The 24,179-nt window shown below is 38.2% G+C and overlaps 1 protein-coding gene across 2 annotated transcripts in view; it reads left to right on the plus strand.

Moving 5' to 3' along the window:
• The window catches only part of LOC110174884 (band 4.1-like protein 3), a 141,596-nt gene that overhangs the window by 13,444 nt on the left and 103,973 nt on the right, over nt 1-24,179 (plus strand). For both annotated transcript variants that reach the window (XM_020940995.2, XM_020940996.2), the window contains exons 2-3: nt 14,089-14,259; nt 23,134-23,277. In XM_020940995.2, the coding sequence (XP_020796654.1) occupies nt 14,101-14,259; nt 23,134-23,277 (303 nt within the window). In that variant the 5' untranslated portion in view covers nt 14,089-14,100. The remainder of the gene's footprint in view (nt 1-14,088; nt 14,260-23,133; nt 23,278-24,179) is intronic.

The following is a 24,179-nucleotide window of genomic DNA, read 5'->3' on the forward strand; positions in this document are numbered from 1 at the left end:
CAGACTGGTGATCTGCACAAAGTAACAGGAATTCTAAATCAGCATGGATACCACAGTATCTTACAGAGGCATGCCATTCCCTCTGGGCTGCGTTTAGTGGGCCAGCCATTTACACTACAACAAGACAATGATCCAAAACACACCTCTAAACTGTGTCAGAGGTATCTGGCCAAGAAAGAAGATGAGGGGAAGCTAAGGGTAATGACTTGGCCAGCTCAATCCCCTGACCTTAACCCCATCGAACTTGCATGGGATGAATTGGACAGAAATGTCAAGAACAAGCAACCCACAAGTGCTGCAAACCTTTATGAGATGCTGGTGGAGGAATGGCGGAAAATTTCAAGTGACTATCTCATGTCCCTGATTGACCGAATGCCTCGAATTTGTCAAGCAGTTATTAAAGCTAAAGGAGGCTATTTTGATGAGTCGCAGATTTAGACGATTCATTAACATATTTATTTTGTCAGACACTTCAGTTTTGTTTTCAGTGTTGTTATCTATAGTTTTTACAGTGATTAAAAATAAAATTTTGTTCATAATGTTGTCAATATGAACCAAACACAGAAAAAGTAGGGGTGAGTCTAAACTTTTGCTGGTAGTTAGCTTGGCCCAGGGTTCATCTCTGCTGCAGTCAGGTGTCAGGTTTAAGACAGAGAGGGCTCGCAGGCTTGTACTGACGTGTGGGTTACAACTAATTACACCAGGAAAACAGAAGACGCACATCAGGGCATTTAGGGCTGCACCGTGTATTGTAATCGAAATCGCAGTTTGATTTGGGACAGTTATCAAATCTCTTAAAGGGCCCATATTACACTGTTTTCTGATCTATACTCATCACAAATGTACATGAAGTTGTGTTTTGTTTCATTCACACGTTACAAACAACAACAAACAAGTGCTGCATATTTAGGCTGAGGTTTGGTTCTTCTCTCAAACTGAACTGAAAATACTTGATGTCATACAGTCAATACAGAAAGTTTTTGGATTTCATACACTTTCACTAGAATAATTTTGATAATTTCAGCCCTGGAATTGCCAATCTCTACTGAACTAAAGATAAAAACTAGCTTTTAACTTGAAAACTACCACTACATGACATCACAAGGTGAAATAAAATGTCTAATCGAAACCACTTTTTTTTACATGTTTCCAAAGTGCTGCATAGACAAATAAAATAATAATAAAATAAAATAAAAAACTGTAAATCATAAATAAAAGGCAGTAAATCATAATTAAAAATAATAAATAAAAAGTGTTAAAATGCATAAAGCTAAAAATAATAAAACAACGAATAAACTAAAATACATAAATAAAACAAATAAAAGACACAGAGGACCACACAACTTCGAAGCCAGAGAAGTGGGTCTTAAAACAAGACATAAACACTCACAAAATGGCACAAAAATACCTAGAAAAACAGATATTCTGACTGCGATTAGGCTTCTCCACAGATCTGACCTGTAACTTGGTCTGGTTTGGTCTCCATGCAGATAGAAGATAGAAAGGTTTAATACCATACTGTGAAACACTCCAGACAAAGCAATAAAGTCTCCATGGAGAAAAGATCCTCCACCAGAAAAGTTACACAGTGCACCTTTAAATACAAAGTGCTAATTAGGGCTTTGTATCATTAAGAAGTTGCTGATACGATACATACCTCGATACATGGGCCACGATACGATACATATCTCAATACAGTCAGCTTTTGATTCGATACGATTCATTTCAAATCGATTCAATCAATAAAACATAAAGGCTAAATCATGTCTGTGACACTAAAAGTCTTTGTTAAACCACTTTTTGTGCAAAGTTTATATGAAGCACAAACATTTTAATCATCAAAACAGTGAAAATGTCAAATGTGTCGCATAAACGAGTTTTCTTCCTCGAAACAAGCAACAAAACTGTAGCGCTGTAACAAAATAATTTTATAAAAGTATACCAAAAAATACTCTGGTGATATATCGATACAGCAGCCCATGATATCGATACTGTATCAGCACATTATAAAGAAGCGATATTTTAATATTTTTGCACACCCCAAGTGCTAATACAAAAATCCCATGCACTTGAAAACTGTGTGAAGGTTTAATAAGACATTTTGTTATTTACAGAGGAAACTGTTTACAGATGCAGCTATGGCAAAGGTTTAAGCTCGCTAAGTTACTATAAATATGTTCATATAGAGCTAAAGTGCATTGTGGCAATCGGCTGATGATGTGACCAGGGGGAGTGGAGCCAGACGAGCAGCCCTGGGCGTAGGAGGCAGGTTGCTTTTATAGGCTGCCTGATGCACTGGGCCGTAGAGCGTCCTCCAAAAACCAGACACGTTGTTATTAATAAAGGCACGGCTCAGCAGGGGGCCGTGACAGAGGCCATTCAAATTTAGATTTGACTAGCACATATCTTTGAGTCGTAAAGTAAGGCGTACGTCATTGGCAACTGTGTGCACTGTGCGAACATTTAAGAGTGGGAAGTCATCTACAATTCTTCTAGGGAAGGTGTATGGAGTTTAAAAACACAGTGGAGCACTTCCTGTTAAGGCTATGCAATTAATCAAATTTGATCGTGATTTTGATTTGTGTATCAAATAAAACAATTTAGCTTAACAAAGTTTATTTTAGAATTTTTTTTAATATATATAAATAGGTGTATTTATTTTATTTTTTTTATTTTTGAGATTGTAGAACAGCTGGATATATAGTTTTATTTTTGATAGATTTATGTTTTTCTATGCCTTATTTCATGTTCATTTATTTATTTTAATTTTTAATTTTAATTTTATTTATTTATTTATATATATTTTTTATTTTATTCTATATTTATTTTTGTTGTTTTTTTCCAGAGAGAAATGCTGAATAAATGCATCGTGTAACAAAAAAAAAATTATCATTTGAATAATCGTGATTTCAATATTGACCAAAAATTTTAATTTTTTTATTTTTATTTTTTTTCATAATCGAGCAGCCCTACCTCCTGTATTGACACATGACATCACAAGGTGGAAAGAGTGTTTTCCGTTTGAGAGAAGAACTCTTAAATAAATATATAAGAAGACTAATTATACTACAAAAGTGTGAATGAAACAAAACACAACTCCAGGTGTGTTTGTGACGAGAAAAACAACATTATAACATAGATCAGAAAATGTGATAGTATGAGCGCTTTAAATTATTTTACATTCTAATATTCTAACCTTCATTTGAGTCTTTCCGCAGCTTTATCTTGTTGCATTAGCTCATTATCAGAAGTGGAAGAAGGACCACTACTGTTTTTTCACTCGTCTCTCACACATTCATAGTAAAACATCCTTTCTCTCTCTGTAAATGAGAGCAGTTTTGTGAATAATACATAAACCCAGTGTCCAGGCCCATACACAAGGCCCAGTGTGGCGATTGTGAAGGCAGAGAAGAGCTGTCTGTCTCCTCTCCACCGCTCTGACTGAACGGATTCTTCTTCTATTTCTATGGTGCAAACGAGTCCCGGCCCCTCCTCTGTTCCTCTGTTCCTCTTCTACTCTTCTCCTCTGTTCCTGTTTTTTTTATGGGGTTGAAATCCAAGCAAAGGTTAAACATGCAGCGTTCAGCAGCTGATTCAGGGCTCTTACTTAAAGGGCCCATATTACGCCGGTTTCTGAGCTGGGTTATAATGTTTACTCGTCAAAAAAACATACCTGGAGCTGTGTTTTGTTTTATTCATACATGATTAAAACACAAATCCTGTATATTTAGGTTTTCTCTCAAACGGAAAACACTGTTCGACCTTCAATCTAACCCCAAAACACCTTCACTAGAATCATTTGGATCATTTTAGTCCTGTAATTTCCAATCTCTCTCTCTAAACAAAAGGTAAAAGTTTGGTGTAAATTTACTCACAATGTTGGCCAGTGCATTTTGAGTTTTGGTTATGTAGACAAATATTAATAAAGAATTACTCAAACATGTGTGAATGAAACAAAACACAACTCCAGTTTTACGTTTTTGAGGAAGTAACAACATTGTAACAAGACCAAAAATTAACATGACTTAATTTTGTGAAATATAGGACCTTTTAACGCTGTCAGAGAGAAGAGAGAAATGTCTGATTTTATACAAAAACACAGGCGTTGTACTTGATTTTTTCAATGTGCTAAAGTAAAATGTATAAAGTGGGAGTTCTCGCTAAATAAATTTGAATTCTGTCGACTGGAAAAGTTTTTGAAGAGTGAATACTTGGGCTGCAAAATGAATCAAAATCAATTAAATCACAGTTTGAATGGAGACAATTCGCAAATGTCAAACGCTGCAATTTTTGAAGTTACATTTCCTCAGTACAATACCTACTCCTTAAACCAGTATCTACTCCTTAAGCTTTACGATTTAGCCACGTATGACACAACGTATGAAAAATTTGGCAAATACACTGGCGTACGTCAGATAAGTTATAGGTATGTTTTGCATAAGTTATGAGCACACTGAAGCACGCTGGCATACGTCGACATACGGCAAGTTCGTCGAAAATTTTTGAGCGTGCTGAAAATTTCTCGACTTATGTCAGTGTGTGCTTATATGTGCTGCATACATGGGCATAAATTGTATGTAAGTTATGTGATCGTTGACACACGCTAATTGTAAGTTACTCATAAGTCCAAATACATTGATAGAATGCCTAGCGTACTCAAAACTTATGAGTAACGTGCTTTGAACCTGTGTGTAACTTATATCGAACTTGCCTTCAACACATATTGACGTATGCAGATGTATTTGACATGTTCCAGGCAATCACAGAAGTTACTGAACGTGTTTCTAACTTGTAGCTACCATATAATGGCGTACTAGCAGCGTGAAGGGGAATTGGTTTAATATAAAAATGCGGAAAGCATCAGTACTCCTCCAGAGTTCATGGTGAGCAGACCCCGTGGTACCACCCACCACACTTATCATCCGAGAGATGGAGGATCTGGCAAGGTTGGGATGAGAATACAGACCAGCTGTCCTCCAACATCAGTATGATCTCATCGTTTGGTCACTGTAACAGTTGCGTGCCAATAGAGCCAGGAGAAGAAGAGATGATTGTCGACAATACGCTGCCATGCGCTGTGCATAAGTTAGACTGTCGTTGGGCATAAGTTGTGGACGCTGGTGCCATAAGTTATATTTAAGTTATCAACCCGTTCTATATAAGTTACTAATACGTTATGTATATATCCAATCCATTATGAATACGCTATGTATACACCCAAAATTGAAAAGAAAAAACATTGATAGTTCAGCGTATGCCAGCATTTTAGGGAAATTCTAGCTAAATTGTCAAGGTGTGACAAGGCCATTATACTCACTCTTTAAACCAGTACTCACTCCTTAAACCAGTGCTCACTCCTTAAACCAGTACTCACTCCTTAAACCAGTACTCACTCCTTAAACCAGTACTCACTCTTTAAACCAGTGCTCACTCCTTAAACCAGTATAAACCAGTAAACCAGTATCACTCCTAAACAGTAAACCAGTACCAGTACTACTCTTAAACAGTACCTACTCCTTAAACCAGTACCCACTCCTTAAACCAGTACCTACTCCTTAAACCAGTACCTACTCCTTAAACCAGTACCTACGTCTTAAACCAGTACCTACTCCTTATACCAGTACCTGTGTCTTAAACCAGTACCTACTCCTTAAACCAGTACCTACTCCTTATACCAGTACCTGTGTCTTAAACCAGTACCTACTCCTTAAACCAGTACCTACTCCTTATACCAGTACCTGTGTCTTAAACCAGTACCTACTCCTTAAACCAGTACCTACTCCTTATACCAGTACCTGTGTCTTAAACCAGTACCTACCCTACCCTACCTACTCCTTATACCAGTACCTACTCTTAAACCAGTACCTACCTTACAGTACCTACTCCTTAACCAGTACCTGTGTCTTAAACAGTACCTACTCCTTAAACCAGTACCTACTCCTTAAACCAGTACCTACTCCTTAAACCAGTACCTACTCCTTATACCAGTACCTGTGTCTTAAACCAGTACCTACTCCTTAAACCAGTACCTGTGTCTTAAACCAGTACCTACTCCTTAACCAGTACCTACCTTAAACCAGTACCTTAAACCAGTACCTACTCCTTAAACCAGTACCTACTCCTTAAACCAGTACCTACTCCTTAAACCAGTACCTACTCCTTATACCAGTACCTGTGTCTTAAACCAGTACCTACTCCTTAAACCAGTACCTGACTCCTTAACCAGTACCTACTCCTTAAACCAGTACCTACTCCTTATACCAGTACCTACTCCTTAAACCAGTACCTACTCCTTAAACCAGTACCTACTCCTTAAACCAGTACCTACTCCTTATACCAGTACCTGATTCTTAAACTAGTACTCGCTCCTTAAACAAGTACCTACTTCGTAAACCAGTACCTACTTTTTAAACCAGTACGTGCTTCTTTATCTTGTCCTGAAAAAAAACACATTTGCAAAACCAGGAGTGGAGTTTGATCTTGTGACTCTGATGCCGTCGGAGTTCTCTGCTGTGATCGAGATTAGTAATCAGTGTATAGGGCCTTTTACAGCCGCTGCGTTTGTGACAGCTCGGTTCAAAACGTCCACTCAGCACTGACCCTTGGTGCCTCACATGTGCACAGCAGGACTTCTCACAAACACACCATTAAAGGAAACATATTCTGCAAAATCGACTTTTTTTTTTTTTACCCCTTCAAAGTTGTATTTAGAGTGATTCATGCATGTTTGAGTAATATTTATTCTCCTTCTCCGGTTCTCACCACCGCTGGTGCACACCCTCTGCTTTGAACATTCTCCAGTTTTATTTTCTTAATCGGTGATGCACGTATGATTCAGCAGCATCGTGTAGTCATTTTGGTCCAAATGGGGAAAAAGAAAGAAAAAAACCCAGCAAACTTCTGTCTTTCAGTAACATTTTAGACGACTATTGCTTTGATTTCAAATGTCCATGGGATGAACCGATCCAGCTTTTTCAGTTCCGATACTGAATCCAATACTGTATATATTTGCTGATACCCGATAACAACCGATACCAGAGCAGAGTCTGAAAACAGCATAAACAGATATTGTATCGGCGTTTCTACCAGATTATAACATAATGATCCACAGGTGTCATTAGTGCTGCTCGATTATGGAAAAAAATCATTATCACGATTATTTTGGTCAATATTGAAATCACGATTATTCAAATGATTATTTTTTAGTCATACAGTGCATTCTCTCTCTCTCTCTTTCTCTCAAAAAAAAAAACAACAACACTTTTTTTTATTAATAATTTAAGCAAATTTTCAAATTGAAAATAAATATAGTCTACAAATATGCACCTTAGAGCAGTTTTGCGATGTATAAAACATATATAGGCATAAAAAAAACATAAATGTATCCAAAATAAACTATATATCCAGCTGTTCTACAATCTCTATATTTCGAAAGTAAAATAAATATACTTATTTATATTAAAAAAATCCCAAAATAAACTTAAATCACTAAATAGCAAAATTGTTTCAACTCGATTATATGATTTTGGAGATCGTTTGACTCACAAATCAAAATCATGATCAAAATTTGATTAATTGCACAGCCTTAGGTGTTATAGATTATAACTATACAGCAGACAGAAGCACAATATTTCTTCTTTAAAATGTGAAAAACAGAACTGGTTCATGTAAAACTGTTTGCTGGAGTCCATACATATTCCTGACTATAATCACAATCTATACTGGAGCAAAACACATTTAACCTCATTAGAGAGTCTCTTTGCCTCCTCACAATAAAATATGACTATAAATCCTTCTTAATGTCCGTAGTATCTGTAGTACTTGTATTCTGCTAATCCAGATCCTCCTCTAAATGGTCACAATCTTACTGAAGCGTAATCTCACAAATCTCTATTTAGTTTGGGTTTAGGCTACTTAAAAAAGCTTTTGTGGTGTTGTATTACAATCCTATTTGAGCAGATTCAAACCATGCTCACTTGAAAATGTACATTACCCGCAATTCCTTAACCAATATTTTTTAATTCACCCGTTTGTCTCCATGTGGATGTTTTTGCTTTGCCTTGAATGTTCTACAACTTGAGGGTCAGATCTGTTTTTTGCAAATATCTTTTCGAAACAATAAAAGGTAACATGGTGATCTAGTTAATAAACCGCAGAAATGATCAGTGAGTTAAACAAAAACAACTGGACTTCCTTCTCTCCTTATTTTTGTGGAACATTTCCTGTATTACCACTTAATGACATCACAAGGAGGAGTGTTTTCTGTTTGAGAATTGAGGAAGAGCTCAGCCTAAATACGCAGGGTTTGTTTGTTAAACATGTGTGAATGAAATAAAACTCCGGGGATGTTTTTGATGAGGAAAAAAACATAACATAAATCAGAAATAGTGCAATATGGACCCTTTTAAAGTTGCAAACCTTTTTATCTTCAAGGAGCCCTAACCAAGCCAACTTACAGGTCAGATCTGTGGAGAGGCGACCCGACTCACAGTCAGAATTAAGGCTGTGCAATTAATCGAATTTTATCACGATTTTGATTTGTGTGTCAAACGATCTCCAAACTCATATAATCAATTTGAAACGATTAATGCTTAACAAAGTTTATTTTGGGATATTGGGAACAGCTGGATATATAGTTTATTTTGGATGCAAAATTTTCTATGCCTTATTTCATGTACTAAGTATTTTTTATTCATTTTATGTTTTGTACATCGCAAAACTGCTCTAAGGATTCATATTTGTAGCCTGTATTTATTTTTAATTTGAACGTTTTGAGTAAATTATCAATAACAATTAGGGTTAGGGTTAGGGTTGTGTTTTTTTTTTTGAGAGAGAGAAAAATGCTGAATAAATGCATCATGTAACTAAAATAACAGTTTGAAAAATCATGATTTCAATATTGACCAAAATAATTGTGATAATGATTTTTTTCGAGCAGCTCTAAGTCAAGAATGTCAGTTTTTCTAGGAATTTTTGAGCGATAAAACCACCTGTAATTGAATAAATGTAAGTTAGAGCTGTTTAATGCCATACTGTGGAACATTCCAGGCCGAGCAATGACATATCCAGAAAAGAAGTAGGTGACGGAACCTCAACCAGAAAAAAAAGAAAATTTAAAGATTTGAATAACAACTTCTTCTAAGCTAAAGTTATATTACATGACACTAGTTTTTTTTGTTTTGTTTTTAGTTATTTTTAATGTGTTTTATTGGTTTTATTTATTTGCTCTAGTTTTATTGTTTTAGGACTAGTATGATTAAATCTGAGAGTTTATTTTATCATTATATTGTTATTTGTTGTTATTAGTATGGATTTGTGCAGCACTTTGGAAACTGTGAAATGTGCTGTATAAATAAAATGGATTGGATGTTTCTTTCTGTTCATTATATTCTCTTGGAGCCTGGCGTGTTGTCCCTCTACCTCATGCGTGCTGAACATTTCTGGAGTTCTGGAGTCCTTTACACTGTTGTCATTTTTAGCTCGGCTGGCTCCCGGCTCCCAGCTCCCCGGTCGATTCTGCCTCTTGTCCCCGCGTAAACATGGAGCCTATAAATAAACCGGGTGGAGATGGTGTCACACGGCGGAATGACAGGCAGCCGCTCCGCACTCACCGTGTCCTCTGCACACCACGCACCAATGTCAAGACCGTTGGCATGTACGAGCGCCGCATGTCTGCCTAATATTATAATCGTTGCTATGACTGTACTGCTACTAGTAGTCGACGAAATCTTGGATGTTTTAAAGGTGCATCGTGTGACTTTTTGGGGTTTGTCCGTACACTTCTTAATGATACCCAGGCCTATAGTTACCAGACTCTCCAAACCACAGATCTGACTTGTAATTTGGCTTTTTGGTAGGGCTATCGCGGTTAGGGGATTTCTCCTGCGGTGCCGTATAGCGGCTCAACAGCTTGATATGTGGTGATATCGCACCCCCTTTCCCACCCCCAATCCCCCGGAGTTACAATATTTCCAGCGGCACTGAAAACTCAGATGCTCATGTACCTTGGTTGTCGCGCGGATATAGCGTGTGCTCTCAAAGGGGAGAAGTAAAATTTGTGCCGCTGCATCTGTCCAGCTCTCACTGTGGCAGCTCGGGTCAGAGTTCTGCTCCAGGTCGCGTACTCGCAGACTTAAGAGAGAGAGAACACCAAGCACGAGGAGCAGGTGTCCGCAAAGCGCAATCGGGAGATGGCTGCGTTTACCTGTGGCGGTCCTTTCGCCTGCGGTCACCTGACAGTCTACATGGGCACACCTTAGTCCTGGGTTAGTCCTGGGTTAGTCCTGGGTTAGTCCTGGGTTAGTCCTGGGTTATCACGGGTGGTAACGGGTGGAATGTTAACGGGTCTGGGCGGGTCCGGGTCTCTAAAAATGCATTGCCTGCTTGTCTGTGTGATCAAAATAGTTCCGTAATACACCGAGACTGAGACCAGTTTAGTCCTGTTTAGTCCTGGTTTATACCTCCTGTTTTAGTCCTGTTTTAGTCCTGTTTTAGTCCTGTTTTGGTCCTGTTTTGGTCCTATTTAGTCCTGTTTTAGTCTTGTTTCAGTCCTGTTTATACCCGTTTTAATCCTGTTTTAGTCCTGTTTTAGTCCAGGGATCAGACCTGGTTCAGACCTGTTTTAGTCCTAGGATCAGACCTATTTCAGACCTGGTTAAGACCTGTTTTAGTCCTGGTTCAGTCCCGGGATCAGTCCTGGTTCAGTTGTGGCTCAGTAGTCGTTCAGTCCCGGGATCACTCTCATTTTAGTCCTGTTTTAGTCCTGTTTTAGTCCTGGTTCAGTCTGTATGTGGCGCAAAAGCCCGACATGGCAGTTTAATTCAAGACAGTTATCCGTTTTTTACATTATTATTTTCCATTTCTTATTTTTGGTTTTATTTTGAAAAACCAATGAAATCCACCTTGCACGTGAGCGAACAGAAAACTACTTCGAGAGAGCTCACCCGAACGCATGTTTTATCGCGTGGAACTATTTTGACGCCATACTTATCTCCCTGGAGCTTCAAAACTTTAATGCTATACTGTGGAACATTCCTAGCAAAGCAGAAAAGTTACGCTGTGGACCTTTAATACGAAGCGTCGCGTCTGGCAAAGCAGTGCATGGGTAGTTTCCTCTTGTATTTCTCATCTGGAGGCTTTGGAGATGCCACATGGGGGAGCGAGGGGGGAGCGAGGGGAGCGAGGGGGGAGCGAGGGGGAGCGAGGGGGAGCGAGGGGGGAGCGAGGGGGAGCGAGGGGGGCTGTGGCAGTGTTCAGATGCCTTGGATAAGTGTCTGTAAATATGCCCGAGGCTAAAGGGAGCGTTCAAATGGACCACTGGGAAATGCCAAGTCTGTGAGGGAAGGGAAGCTGTGGGATGAGCCAAAGTTGTCTGCACTTTACTTTGGGGATTTCAGTATTCTACTCTGTCTAGCAATATATTTTAAAGTTAGTATTAGTAATAATAGTGGTAGTAATGGTAGGTATTAGTGGTGGTGATAATAAGTAGTGGTAGTAGCTACTGGTAATAGGTATTAGGTAGTAGGTCATGGTAATATGTATTAGGTAGTGGTAATAGTGGTAGTACTTGTTGTAGGCAGTGGCAGTAGTGGTAGTAGGTAGTAACGGTGTAGTAATGGTAGTAGTAGTAGTAACAGTAGTGGTAGTAGTAGTAGTAGTAGTAGTAGTAGTAGTAGTAGTAGTAGTAGTAGTAGTAGTAGTAGTAGTAGTAGTAGTAGTAGTAGTAGTAGTAGTAGTAGTAGTAGTAGTAGTAGTGTAGTAGTAGTAGTAGTAGTAGTAGTAGTAGTAGTAGTAGTAGTAGTAGTAGTAGTAGTAGTAGTAGTAGTAGTAGTAGTAGTAGTAGTAGTAGTAGTAGTAGTAGTAGTAGTAGTAGTAGTAGTAGTAGTAGTAGTAGTAGTAGTAGTAGTAGTAGTAGTAGTAGTAGTAGTAGTAGTAGTAGTAGTAGTAGTAGTAGTAGTAGTAGTAGTAGTAGTAGTAGTAGTAGTAGTAGTAGTAGTAGTAGTAGTAGTAGTAGTAGTAGTAGTAGTAGTAGTAGTAGTAGTAGTAGTAGTAGTAGTAGTAGTAGTAGTAGTAGTAGTAGTAGTAGTAGTAGTAGTAGTAGTAGTAGTAGTAGTAGTAGTAGTAGTAGTAGTAGTAGTAGTAGTAGTAGTAGTAGTAGTAGTAGTAGTAGTAGTAGTAGTAGTAGTAGTAGTAGTAGTAGTAGTAGTAGTAGTAGTAGTAGTAGTAGTAGTAGTAGTAGTAGTAGTAGTAGTAGTAGTAGTAGTAGTAGTAGTAGTAGTAGTAGTAGTAGTAGTAGTAGTAGTAGTAGTAGTAGTAGTAGTAGTAGTAGTATTAGTAGTAGTAGTAGTAGTAGTAGTAGATAGTGGTAGTAGTGGTAGTAGTGATGATAGATAGTACACTATTAGATAGTGGTAGTTGTTGTGGTGGTGGTAGTAGTGGTAGTAGTAGTGGCAGTAGTGGTAGCAAGTACCAGGTAGTGGTAGTAGATGGTAAGTAGTTCGTAATAGTTGTGGTAGTGGTGGTAGTAGGTAGGTAGTAGGTATTGATAATACTCATTAGGTAGTGGTAAAATGGTAATAGGTAGTAAGTATTGGTAGTAGGTAGTAGGTAGTGGTAATATGTATTAGGTAGTGATATAATGGTAGTAGGTAGTAGTCATAGTAGTGGTGGTAGGTAGTAGGTGGTAGTAGTCTTGGTAGTATGTAGTAATGGTAGTGGTAGTCGTGGTTGTAGTAGTAGAAGTGGTAGAAGTGGTGGTAGTGATAATAGGTAGTGATAGTAGTGGTAGTAGGTAGTAAGTAGCATTTACACATTTGTTTTTAATGTTTTGAGTATTGATAGGCGTCCCTACTTTAGTGTTTTCATGAAACTAAAACTCCAAACTCAATTTCAATACTAAGGAAAAGACTCAAGACTCAATAATAATTCCGATACTATGATGATAGAATAGACAACAGAGTGTGATTTTATACATTAAATCATAGTACTTTCTTTTGCACTGATCCAGCTTTTTCACTCCCAATACCAATATCAATACTTTCACTTTAAGAATCTGCCGATACCCGATATTAACCAGGAGGAAATTGTGTCATGCAACTGTATTTATCCTTCAAATCACTACTGAACAGTTTTGTATGAATAAAAGTTCAAACCTGAAGAAAAAACTTGGAGAAAAACAGTCTGTAAATAATCTTATTACATCTTATTAAAGGTCCAAAAGAATATCGACTTAACCAAAATCGTGAAACTGATACTTGCTCCAGTAAATGTCAGTATCTGTGCCAATATCTGACATCCTTCAACACCCTCGCTCGTGATTGGCTCTTTCGTTGCTATGATACACGCGCTCTGATTCCCAATTATAGTCCCTGTTTGCAGATTATCCGCTATAACTCCTGGCCTCGATCTGGTTGCTCCGGAACACTCTGGAGGACACACTCTCTCAGTCTCACTCGTTTGTACAGTCTATGTCATTAATACACGTTCAAATTGCAAATGGACTCTACTTAAGCCAGTGCATGTACATCATTTAAATGATTGACACTGTGATATGAACTCCAGCTTGTGTCCAGGTTTTTATGACATGTCATTTGTCATTTAGAGTCAAAGTGCTGTCCAAAGCACTTTTTATCATTGGCCACATCAGAACTGCTGACACTCAGGGATCACGGAGCAGACAGTGCACAGACCTCTTGCATTAATCTCTATTATTCTACACTCCACACTACATACATCAAAATGGGACTTGTCACTACCAAGCTATGTTGACGTCACATTTTTTGGCTTCTTGAAGGTCTAATTAATGCAACAATCTAAAATGTTAGAATTCTGGAAGACATTTCTTGTACTAAAATTATCAAAACTTTAAAATCTTGCTTTGGTATGGTTGTCAAAAGTATTGAAAATCAGATACTAATCGAAACTCATTTGAATAGGTTTCAATACTAATAAATCAAATCCCATTCACAGGACAATGAGCAAATGAGATTGACATATTACAGTTAAACCCATATATTGTTGCTTTATCCTTTCAAAATGTGGTACGGTGCATGAATTTATTGTGTGTCTGGTGGTTTTTGTGTTTTTTAGCTTGACTGAACCATGACGACAGAAAGCGGTCCAGAGTCTGCGCCAAAGCAGCAGGAGAAGGAGAAGGAGGAGAAGGAGAAAGCCAAAGGAGCTTCTCAAACCAGCTCACCCCAAAACCAACCCGAGCTCCCGGCTGCCGTGGGACACAGCACCCCGGCCCACAAGGAACAGGTAATTTAAAAGGCCCATATTGCACTATTTTCTGGATCTATGTTATAATGCGGTTTCCTCAACACAAAAAGACCTGGAGTTGTGTAAAACTTTAGGGAGCAGTAGTGCTTGGATGTGTAGGGACTGTGCAGCATTGTCCTTTCGGGCTCTTCAGTGTTAGCCAGTCTGGCGCCACCGCTCAGTTTCATTTCTCTCCAGCGACTAGCGACTTGCAAGAACCTCGGAAGTTGTAGACCATGCACCGGCCAATCAGCAAAGAGCTCTGAAGCCATGACGTCAAACTCAAGCGTCTGTCTGAGTCCGTTTTGTGGTAAACAAAGCGGTTGAGATGAATGTAGACGAAGCCAGACATTCTGTGTTGGCAACAATTCCTGCGATTGAGAAGTTAAAGCCGGAATAAAGAGAATGTTTGGTGAATTTTATCAAGGAGAAAGACATTATTGCCCTTCTTCCTACAGGATTTGGTTTCCATGAAGTGAAACCGTCTGATAAATCAGGCTACTGATTAGGGACCATTAGTAGGGACCATTCTCAAATACAAAGTTGAAAAAGCTGAGGCACTTAAAAAGTACAAAATAATTAAAAGCCTTTATTACCACATGGCAAATAAAGTTAAAACAATAAGTTTCAGCCCTTCATCGCCTTCATCAGGGCAAACTCAAGACGGCCATGACAGTGCAAATTTAAAGTTATAGATGTAGGACACATGTTCATAGAAGCTGGTGCACAGTCACCTGGTGCATGATGGGACATGTAGGCTGAACAGATTTTAGCTTCATCATATTTAAATATGGTTCATGTACACCTTAATGTAAATAGTACAACTCCCAACAACCAATACATAATATAAAAATACATAGTGCAAAAAATACAAAAGTGTTACCGATACAATATGAAAAATGTGTATAATTTATTAGAGAACTTATCTTAAACAATTAAAATTAGACATTGGCTTGCAATTAATTACACATTAAAAGCTTGTGGTTTTAAAGGAAGGGAGGGAAATCAAACTCTCCATTGGGGCCTGGAAACTGGCCTCAATAAATAAGGAACACAATTGCAGTGCGGTCACACACTTGATATAGCGATATAACAGCCTATGATAACGATACTGTATCACCAAATTTAGTATCATGATATTTTGATATTTCAATATTTTTGCACACCCCTAATAAATAATAATACACAGACTATAGTAATTGTAATATATGGTTCGAGGAATGTATGTTTGCTCTCAAAAATGTGTTTACAAATTGCAAAAATGAGCACAATTATAAAACAATTCACAATTAACGATTTAAAGAAATAAAAATTTAAAAAATCCTACCCAAAATTCTAGTCTATCACTTCAAAACTAAACTCATATTTTCCTAATTTGTCAGTGAATGGACATCCCAGGCATTCTAAACGCTCTTACATTCCAGCGCGTCTGCTTTGGTAACAGACCTGAATTGAGTTGAGCCACAAGAGAAGAGACAGAAATAGGACAAACAGAGACTTGTACTGAACCAGCTCTGTGAACGTCCCAGATTTAAGTGTGAAGATAAGACTGCACATTGTATTGCAATTAGGGCTGTCAAAAGTATCGAAAAATCAGATACTAATCGAAACTGAAACTAGTATCGAAACTAGATACTCATGTGAGAAGGTATCAATACTAAAAAAAGTTATTCACTGTACAGAAATGATTCCTGAATAGCTGAAATCCATGATATTCTTGTATTATATTATTACTTCATATGCCACTCTTCTCGCAAATATTAACACTCCTGGAGTTGTTTACAATGCTAACAGAATCTGGCATTTACATTTTTTTGTCTGAAAAATCACAAAAAATATACCTGTTTTCATAAATAATAAGGAAACTCCCTACCTCTCTATCTTGCCACACTTTTACTTGTACTTGTCTGTTGGAACTGTTAAATGCTCTTGATGTACTTTTTAATATTACTTATTTATTATCATTTTTGTCTCTCTTAATTACTCGGCCTTTCGTTCTGTCATGTGTTTCTCTCGCATGCTTGAATGACAAATAAAGAACCTTGAACCTTGGCCTTGAACATTAGGCTTAAAGCTGCACTGTGTAACTTTCCTGGTTGAGAGGGTCGCTCACCTGTCAGATGTTATTGCTTTGCCTGGGATGTTCCACAATATGGCAATAAAAATATCTAATAGTGTGACAGTAAACATGTATTCTCAAAAATACTTTAACTCATGCGTTCTTACTGTGAGCGGGTCGCCTCTCTCCACAGATCAGACCTATAACTTGCCCTGTTGCTGTCACCTTGTCCCCATGGTGATGCAAAAATTTGATCTTACGCTATGGTACATGACAGGCAAAGCTATCGATACTTTGCAGCAACATTAGTCTAGGGGTGTTGTACATGTATGTGTGTGGTGGAATGTTTAGAAGTTACCATGGTGACACAATGGACACATTAGGAATCAAAGCCAAAAAAGGTCTGAAAACTCAAAGAAAAAATTACAAAATGTATTTTCAGGGCCTGTGAGCAAAACAGTTGTTCATGTTCCTGTTCAGGTTTTTCATCTTCAACAAAAAGGAATGGCTAACTCAGTGTTTTCTGCAGCTTTGACAACGAGTGGCCTTGACTACCACGTGAATCCTCGCAAAACTACGGTCGTCGCACGAAGTCCCCACCCCCCTCTCCTCACTTTTTCTCCGTGCACAGTATCTCTTCTGCGAGAAACACTATAACTGAAAAACTCTTGGCTAATGAATCCGCTTTTTCTGGTCAGATTGTGTTATCAGGATCCTGATGAGGGTGCGAAGATTTGACCATATCACCCCCATCCTGAAATCCCTTCACTGGCTCCCGATCACACTCAGGATTGAGTACAAGGTCTCCCTCCTCACTCACCACTGCATCCACAGTCACTCCCCCCAGTACCTTAAGGAACTCATCACTCCCCTGACCCCCTCACGCACCCTCCGCTCTGCAGCCACTAACACTCTCCAACCCCCCAGAACCAAACTTTGCACCATGGGAGATCGGGCCTTTTCCTCTGCAGCTACAAGGCTTTGGAATGCTCTCCCCGACCACTTGAGAGCCCCACAGTCTATTTCTGTTTTTAAACAAAATCTTAAAACGTATCTTTTTAAAGCCTTTTGTTAATTGTATTTTATTTTTGTTTTATCTTATTAATTCCTGCAATAGTTTTAGCTTGATCCACTGTTTGCTGATGCACTTTTTACTCATTGTTTTTACCTGTAGCACTTTGAGGATTATTTTATGTAAAGTGCAATATAAATAAAATATATTATTATTATTATTATTAAATTAAAGCTCAGATTAAAGTCTAATTTGAGCTTCAGACAGAGCAGTGCCTACATTTAGCGTCACACCCTCAGGGAATGTTGACGACAAAGGATCAGTAACATTTCCATCTACACGATCAGATGGCTTAACCCCATAAAGTTGCGTAGTGCACCTTTATTAAGACTGACTTAAATACTTAGTTTGTTGCTTTAGGAAGTCCACAGTAAAATAACATCTATAAAACAAACCCATTACATGCTTTTACATAAGACCTCTTCCTCCCACACTGACGGTGATGGATAGTTTGAGCTGTTTTCAGATCAGTGTGAAGTGACAGAAACATGGCTGTGAAATAGAAGCACATTTTAACACACCGGTGTCTGCTTCCTGGTTCCAGCGTACAGTATGTGAATGAACCGGGTCTCATGGCAATCTAGGTTTGAACAAATATTACTAGTATTTCTGGCAGTTTTGTGGGAAAAATAATGTATTTTTTTAGCTTATTTTGTATATACTGGGACTAGTTGTTTGGTCATTATCTGATTTTTGGAGTTATATGGATCATTTTAAGGTTCTAGATTATGTGAAATGGACTCTTGTGAGTTTTAAGACGTGTTACAATGCTGTTACCTCCTCAAAAACATACGTGGATATTAGAGTTGGGTGGTAATACGGTATTATGGTATCCCGAGGTATCAAAAAGTAGCAATCAGTAGTACCAGTTTCATGACCATCATTAAAAAAATCTGCAGTGCATAAAGACCTAATGTAATATTATAATTTATTGATACCTAAATTTGTTTGCTCAGCCTAAACGAATGTGTAGTTGTATTTTCAATTTAATTCTATCTTGATTTAAAACTAATAGTGTGTATAATGTTTCTTTTAACTGCGTGGGGAGATGACGTTCGATTAGTTTCGTTCCGTTGTCACGTGACGCTCATAAGAGAGACCAAGACAAGACGGCAAGTCCGGCCGCAAGAGAGTTGGTCTAAAAAAAATACTAGTACTTCTGCAATTTGGCAGCATTTTGGCTCCAGGCGCACATTTGTTTACGTTTTGCAGAAACGAAACTTAAAACCACATGGCTCATTTGTATAAATTATAAAGTGCTGATAAAAACAGCTCTTTCCTTGTGCTGCTGATGCGGTTCAGCTTCTGTCGGAGTAAAGGACAAGAGTTAATGGATTATGTGTGTGTGTTTTCTCTCTGACAGAGGATGTGCTGCTGATGGTGAGTCTGTTCTGTGTGTGTATCGCGTTGGAGATGGTTCATGTGAAACTTTTCAGAGATTATAAATCTGCAGTTCATACACATAGACTGTATAGTAGTGCGGATTCGTAGCTTACCGAAGTCGTACTAAAACATTTTGGTAATACAGTAATACCATATACCCTGGTAAAATCACGAGAAGGATTAACGGTATAAAAATTTGGATACCGCCCAACCCTGCCTGGAGTGTTTTGTTTCATTCACACATGTTTGAGTAATCCTTTATTATTAGTCTGTCTACATCTCCAAATCTCAAAATTCTCTGCTCCACCTTGTGATGTCATGTATTGTTAGTTTTCAAGTTTACCGCTACCTTTTCTTTAGTGTAGAGATTGGAAATTCCGGAGCTGAAATGATCCAAATGATTCTAGTGAAGGTGTATAGAGTTTAAAAACAAGGAGGAACTGATTTTTTTTCTGTTTTGAGAGAAGAACTCAGCCTAAATATGCAGGATTTGTGTGTTAAACATGTGTGAATGAAACGAAACAACATTATAACAAAGATCAGAAACTAGTATACAGTAATACAGGCCCTTTAAACGTTATATAAACAGCTCAGCAGGTTTTAATGAGGAGTTATTTTAAAATTAATTGTACTCTCTTGTCTTTTCAAATATAGAATTCAATTAACCACAGTTGTAATTGCGCCGCCCAGTTTTTATTCATAGATTTTGCTTCTAATTAAAATGTACTCACCACTATTCGTTTGTTGTAATGGACGCAGTTCTAAAATCAGTTTCTTCCACTCTGTAGTTTACATCTATCTATACAAACATGTTCGAAAACGTGATTCTTATATGAGTTTGTCAGTTTATATTTCAGTCTCTTTGTCAATTCTTGTGGATAAGTTAAAAATGTGAACACAAATGAACACAAATTTAATCAAAATCTCAGTACTCGTCAGAGAAAATCGTTCAGCCTTAAATTATACTAAACCTTGCAGACTTTGTGGTTTGGCTGCGCTACACTTTTTACTACATTAAGACATTTGTTTGGGGGCCTGTCACCCGCTTGTTTCTATGGAGATGTCATCGCTTTGCATGAAATGTTCCACAGTATGACATTAAACAGATCTGCCTCACATTTATTCAATTGCATTTGGTTTTATAGCTCAAAAACGCCTAGAAAAACAGGCATTCTGACTGTGAGCGAGGTTGCCTCAACAGATCTGACTCATAACGTTGTCTGGTTTGGTCTCCCTGATGATATAAAAGAATGAGAACTTCGCACATCAATTAGTTGAGACAGATGCGTTGGAGGAGAGGGAGCAGCCCAAGAACATGGAGAAAAATCCCGTACACCGTCTTACTTGCAAATTGTGGTGAGATTTATTAGGATAAACCGTGCAACGTTTCGGCACTAGGCCAATAAATCTCAGGCAATAAATCTCACAATTTGCAAGTACAACGGTGTGCGGGGTTTTTCTCTATGTCTCCGTGATGATAGAAAGGTTTAATACCATACTGTGAAACATTCCAGACAAACCAATAACATCTCTTACACAGTGCATCTTTAAGTTATTGTAGTTTACTCAATCGAAGTTGTATTTAGAGCAGGGGTAGCTCACCAAGGGATTTCTGAATTATGTGTATTGTGCTGAATAACCGCTTATTACCATTGTACACGTATCATTTCGATTCCTGTGTGCACTAATAAATGGATAATGTTTTATCTTTCAAACGCATCTAACTACACCCCGTCTAAGGCTTACTGTGGCTCTTCAATTTACTAATTTTTTTGCCACCACTAGAATGAGCGCAGTATTTCCCACAGAAAATTGGTTAGGACAAGGCAGTGCTGCCGAAAAGAGATTCCGTGCACGGAGAAGAAGCGAGGATTGCGGAGATTCTGTGCGACGAATGTAGTTTTGCGAGGATTCACGTGGTTCTGAGGGACGTAGAGTCAAGACGGGGGCCACATGTTGTCAAGGCAGCGCTCACCGGTGGAAAAAAATTGGAGACCCTTGATTTAGAGTGATTCGTGCATGTTTGAGTCATCTTTATTCTCCTGTATTCAAGACGTCATTGCTTCACGTCCACTGCTCTGTACTTAGTTCGAATTGTACTTTCTTACTCGATGATAGACGTAGGATTGGGCAGCGTCGTGTAGTCATTTTGGTAGAAATGAAAAAAGAAAAATCTGTCGCTCGCTTGTGTGATGTGAAACTATCCGATGTTCTGTAGTGCGTCCCAATGGGCACCGCAATTTTCCACTCCGAAGCCATTTTAGATCGATATTGCTTTGATTTCAAATGTCCAAATTATACATAATGATCCGTGAGTGTCAGAGATTATAACTAAACAACAGACGCAAGCACAATATCTCCTCTTTTGCCACGTGTTTAAGGGTTAACGCCGATTTTCCCCTTTCTGTTCTAAATTATCTGTATTTTTCTGCTTGGTCACAAAGTCCCTCAGCTGGAGTTTGGTTTCTAGCGAAGTGGAAAATTGGATTTACTCTTTTCAAGACAAAAGTGCCGGACACATCATCAGCTCCTCTGTGCTGCATTCAGGGACTATTTTTAGAGTTGGGACATGTGACAAACAGACACAATGTTAGATAACAGGCGTTTGAGATGGATAGAGGAAACTGAACAGGGCTCATTCAATGTGGGCTTTAAAGATTAATTCTAACTCGAGATTTGTGTATTTATAAGTACAAGTACAAGTGTAAATAGTTTTATATGGAGTAAGAAAACTTTCAGAAATATTTGTGTGCAAAGGATAGAAATGTGTGCATTTTTGGGAAATCCGTGCATATTTGGCTGTAGTTGAGCATAAAATAAATATTTGTAAACTTATTTTATCCATTAGAATACAAAATGAAAAGTTACAACATCAAGAATTACAATCGCAAAATGAAAATTTATGATTATGCTTTCTTTAGTCTTTCTTTAGTCCAGGTATAGTCCTGGTAAAGTCTGGGTTCAGCCCTGGTTTAATCTTGGAATCAGTCGTGGTTTAGTTGTGATTTAGTCCTAGTTCAGTCCTGGTTCAGTCCTATTTTAGTCCTGGTTTAGTCCTGTTTTAGTCCTGTGGTTTAGTCCTGGTTCAGTCCTGGTTTAGTCCTGGTTTAGTCCTGGTTTAGTCCTGGTTTAGTCCATATGCGGTGCAAAAGTCCGGCATCTCAGTGTTTGTTCTGCTCAATAAATAACTTCATGCCTGTGAAGTGATGACGTATTTTTGACAGTAAAGTTGCATCTGTGAATTCATATTCTTACTGATGAAAGTGTAATCGTAAATTTTCATTTCGTGATAGTAATTCATGATGTCGTAACCTTTCAATTCGTATTCTGATGGATAAAACACACACAACACATTTTATGTACGACTGGACTCATTCAAGAGTTTACAAATATTTATTTTATGCTGAACTACAGCCAAATATGCACGGATTTCCCAAATATGCACAGATTTATATCCTACGCACACAAAATATTTCTGAAAGTTTTCTTACTCCATAGTTTTACCACAAAATGTTACATTACATGACAGAAAGATTCTATTATTTGTACGTTTGTTTGAAGGTGTCTGTGTATACTAGTCTATGGGGGAGTGTTGAGCGAGTGGCTCTACATGTTGACAAACCCTATAGGTGCATTACGTAACTTTTTGGTGGTGCCTGTCGTCATGGAGATGTTAATGCTTTGCCTGCTATGTTCCACAGTGTAGCATTAAACATATCTATCAAACATTTATTTCACACTCATGTTTTTATTACCCAAAAACTTCAAACTTCAAAAACGTGCATTCTTACTGTGATCGCCTCTCCACAGATCTGACCTGTAACTTGTCTTTTGATGCCGTCTGCTTGTTTTATGGCAATGGATAAGTTTAATGCCACACTATGGAACATTCTTAGCATAGCAGTAAGAAGTTTTACAGTACACCTGGGTTTTAGGTTACTGTTATGTGTGACATTTTGAGAACTCTTCCACATGTGAAAGATATAATGTTTTTGTTTTAAAGGTGCACTATGTAACTTTTTGGTTGCTTGTTTCTATGGAGATGTCATTGCTGTGCTTGGGATGTTCCACAGTATGACATTAAACAGCTCTACTTTAACATTTATTTGAATACGGGTGGTTTTATAGCTCAAAAACGCCTAGAAAAACATGCATTCTGACTGTGAGCGGGGTCGCCTCTCCACAGATCTGACCTGTAACTTGGTCTGGTTTAGTCTCCATTAAGATAGAAACTTTAATACCATAGTGTGAAACATGCCAGACAAAGCAGGACCACTGAAAAATCTACGCAAGGCACCTTTAAGTTGTTAATCGCTATTTTCAAAGGTCCTAATGTCCCGTCATTCTCTTCCCGTTGCAGGATCAGCCGGAGGAGGACCTCGTCTCCCATCAGTCCTCTACTAGTCGTCTGTCCCGCTCTCCGCTCCGAGGTGTGAAGAAGGTGAAGATCATGCCGTGTAAAGTGACCCTGCTGGACGGGTCAGAGTTCACCGTCAATATCGAGGTGAGAGGGGAATACTTCTAACCACATTAGTCATTAATTCCGCTTTAGAAGACCATGTAAACACTTAATTCGGAATCGGTAATAATAATATCGGAATCAGTATTGAGTATCGAGTCTAGAGATGTAAAAATATCCAAATCTCTTGATACGATATTTATCACGATATGCATCTCACGGTACGATGTTTATTGCGATATTTTGGAGAGGCTGATATAACTGTAGATAGAATATTTTTTTTGCTTTTAAAATAGTTTGACAAGATTTTGGTGTGAATTATTTCCATCATAATCCCAAGAATTCAAGCATAAACCATATTTCTTCACGTTGTCTGCATTGAAATGAATCATGGGATATGTAGTTCCCGATGTTTATAAGCTGTTACTACTATAAAACAATGAATTTAAGCAAAGGAACTTGTAATTCGATATTATTGTGAGACTTTTGACGATACGATATGATGATATTTTGGTTATTGTTACATCCCTAATCGAGTCTGCTCCTTTGGTATCGAAATCGAGTTTGAAATGTTAGTATCGTGACCTATTTAAAAACTTCTTACAGCTGTTTTGTGTCAGATGTCTAAACTTGCCATGTTAATTCAGCTCAGATTTAGTATTTTAGCACATTAGTTGAGTCCACAAACCATAGATCATAAAAATGGGTGTCTGCTTTCCATATTAAATCCTACTTCATCTTGAAATACCATCACGCTGGAATCCTGAACTAATCTGACCCAAAACAAACCCAGCCCCAGAGGCAGCACCAGACCGTCCCCGTCAGAGCCCCCCCAGAGTCCAGCCTCTTCTGTGGGGTCTGGATTCCGGATTAGACGTTCCCTGTTTTGGGATTTGAACCGTAAACAAGGGTAATTTCTTGGAGGAAATAAGTGTCATTGACTGTGT

The sequence above is a fragment of the Boleophthalmus pectinirostris genome, unplaced genomic scaffold, assembly GCF_026225935.1.
Source record: "Boleophthalmus pectinirostris isolate CB_2022bp ecotype Guang Dong unplaced genomic scaffold, ASM2622593v1 HiC_scaffold_16, whole genome shotgun sequence".
NCBI classification, from domain to species: domain Eukaryota; kingdom Metazoa; phylum Chordata; class Actinopteri; order Gobiiformes; family Gobiidae; genus Boleophthalmus; species Boleophthalmus pectinirostris.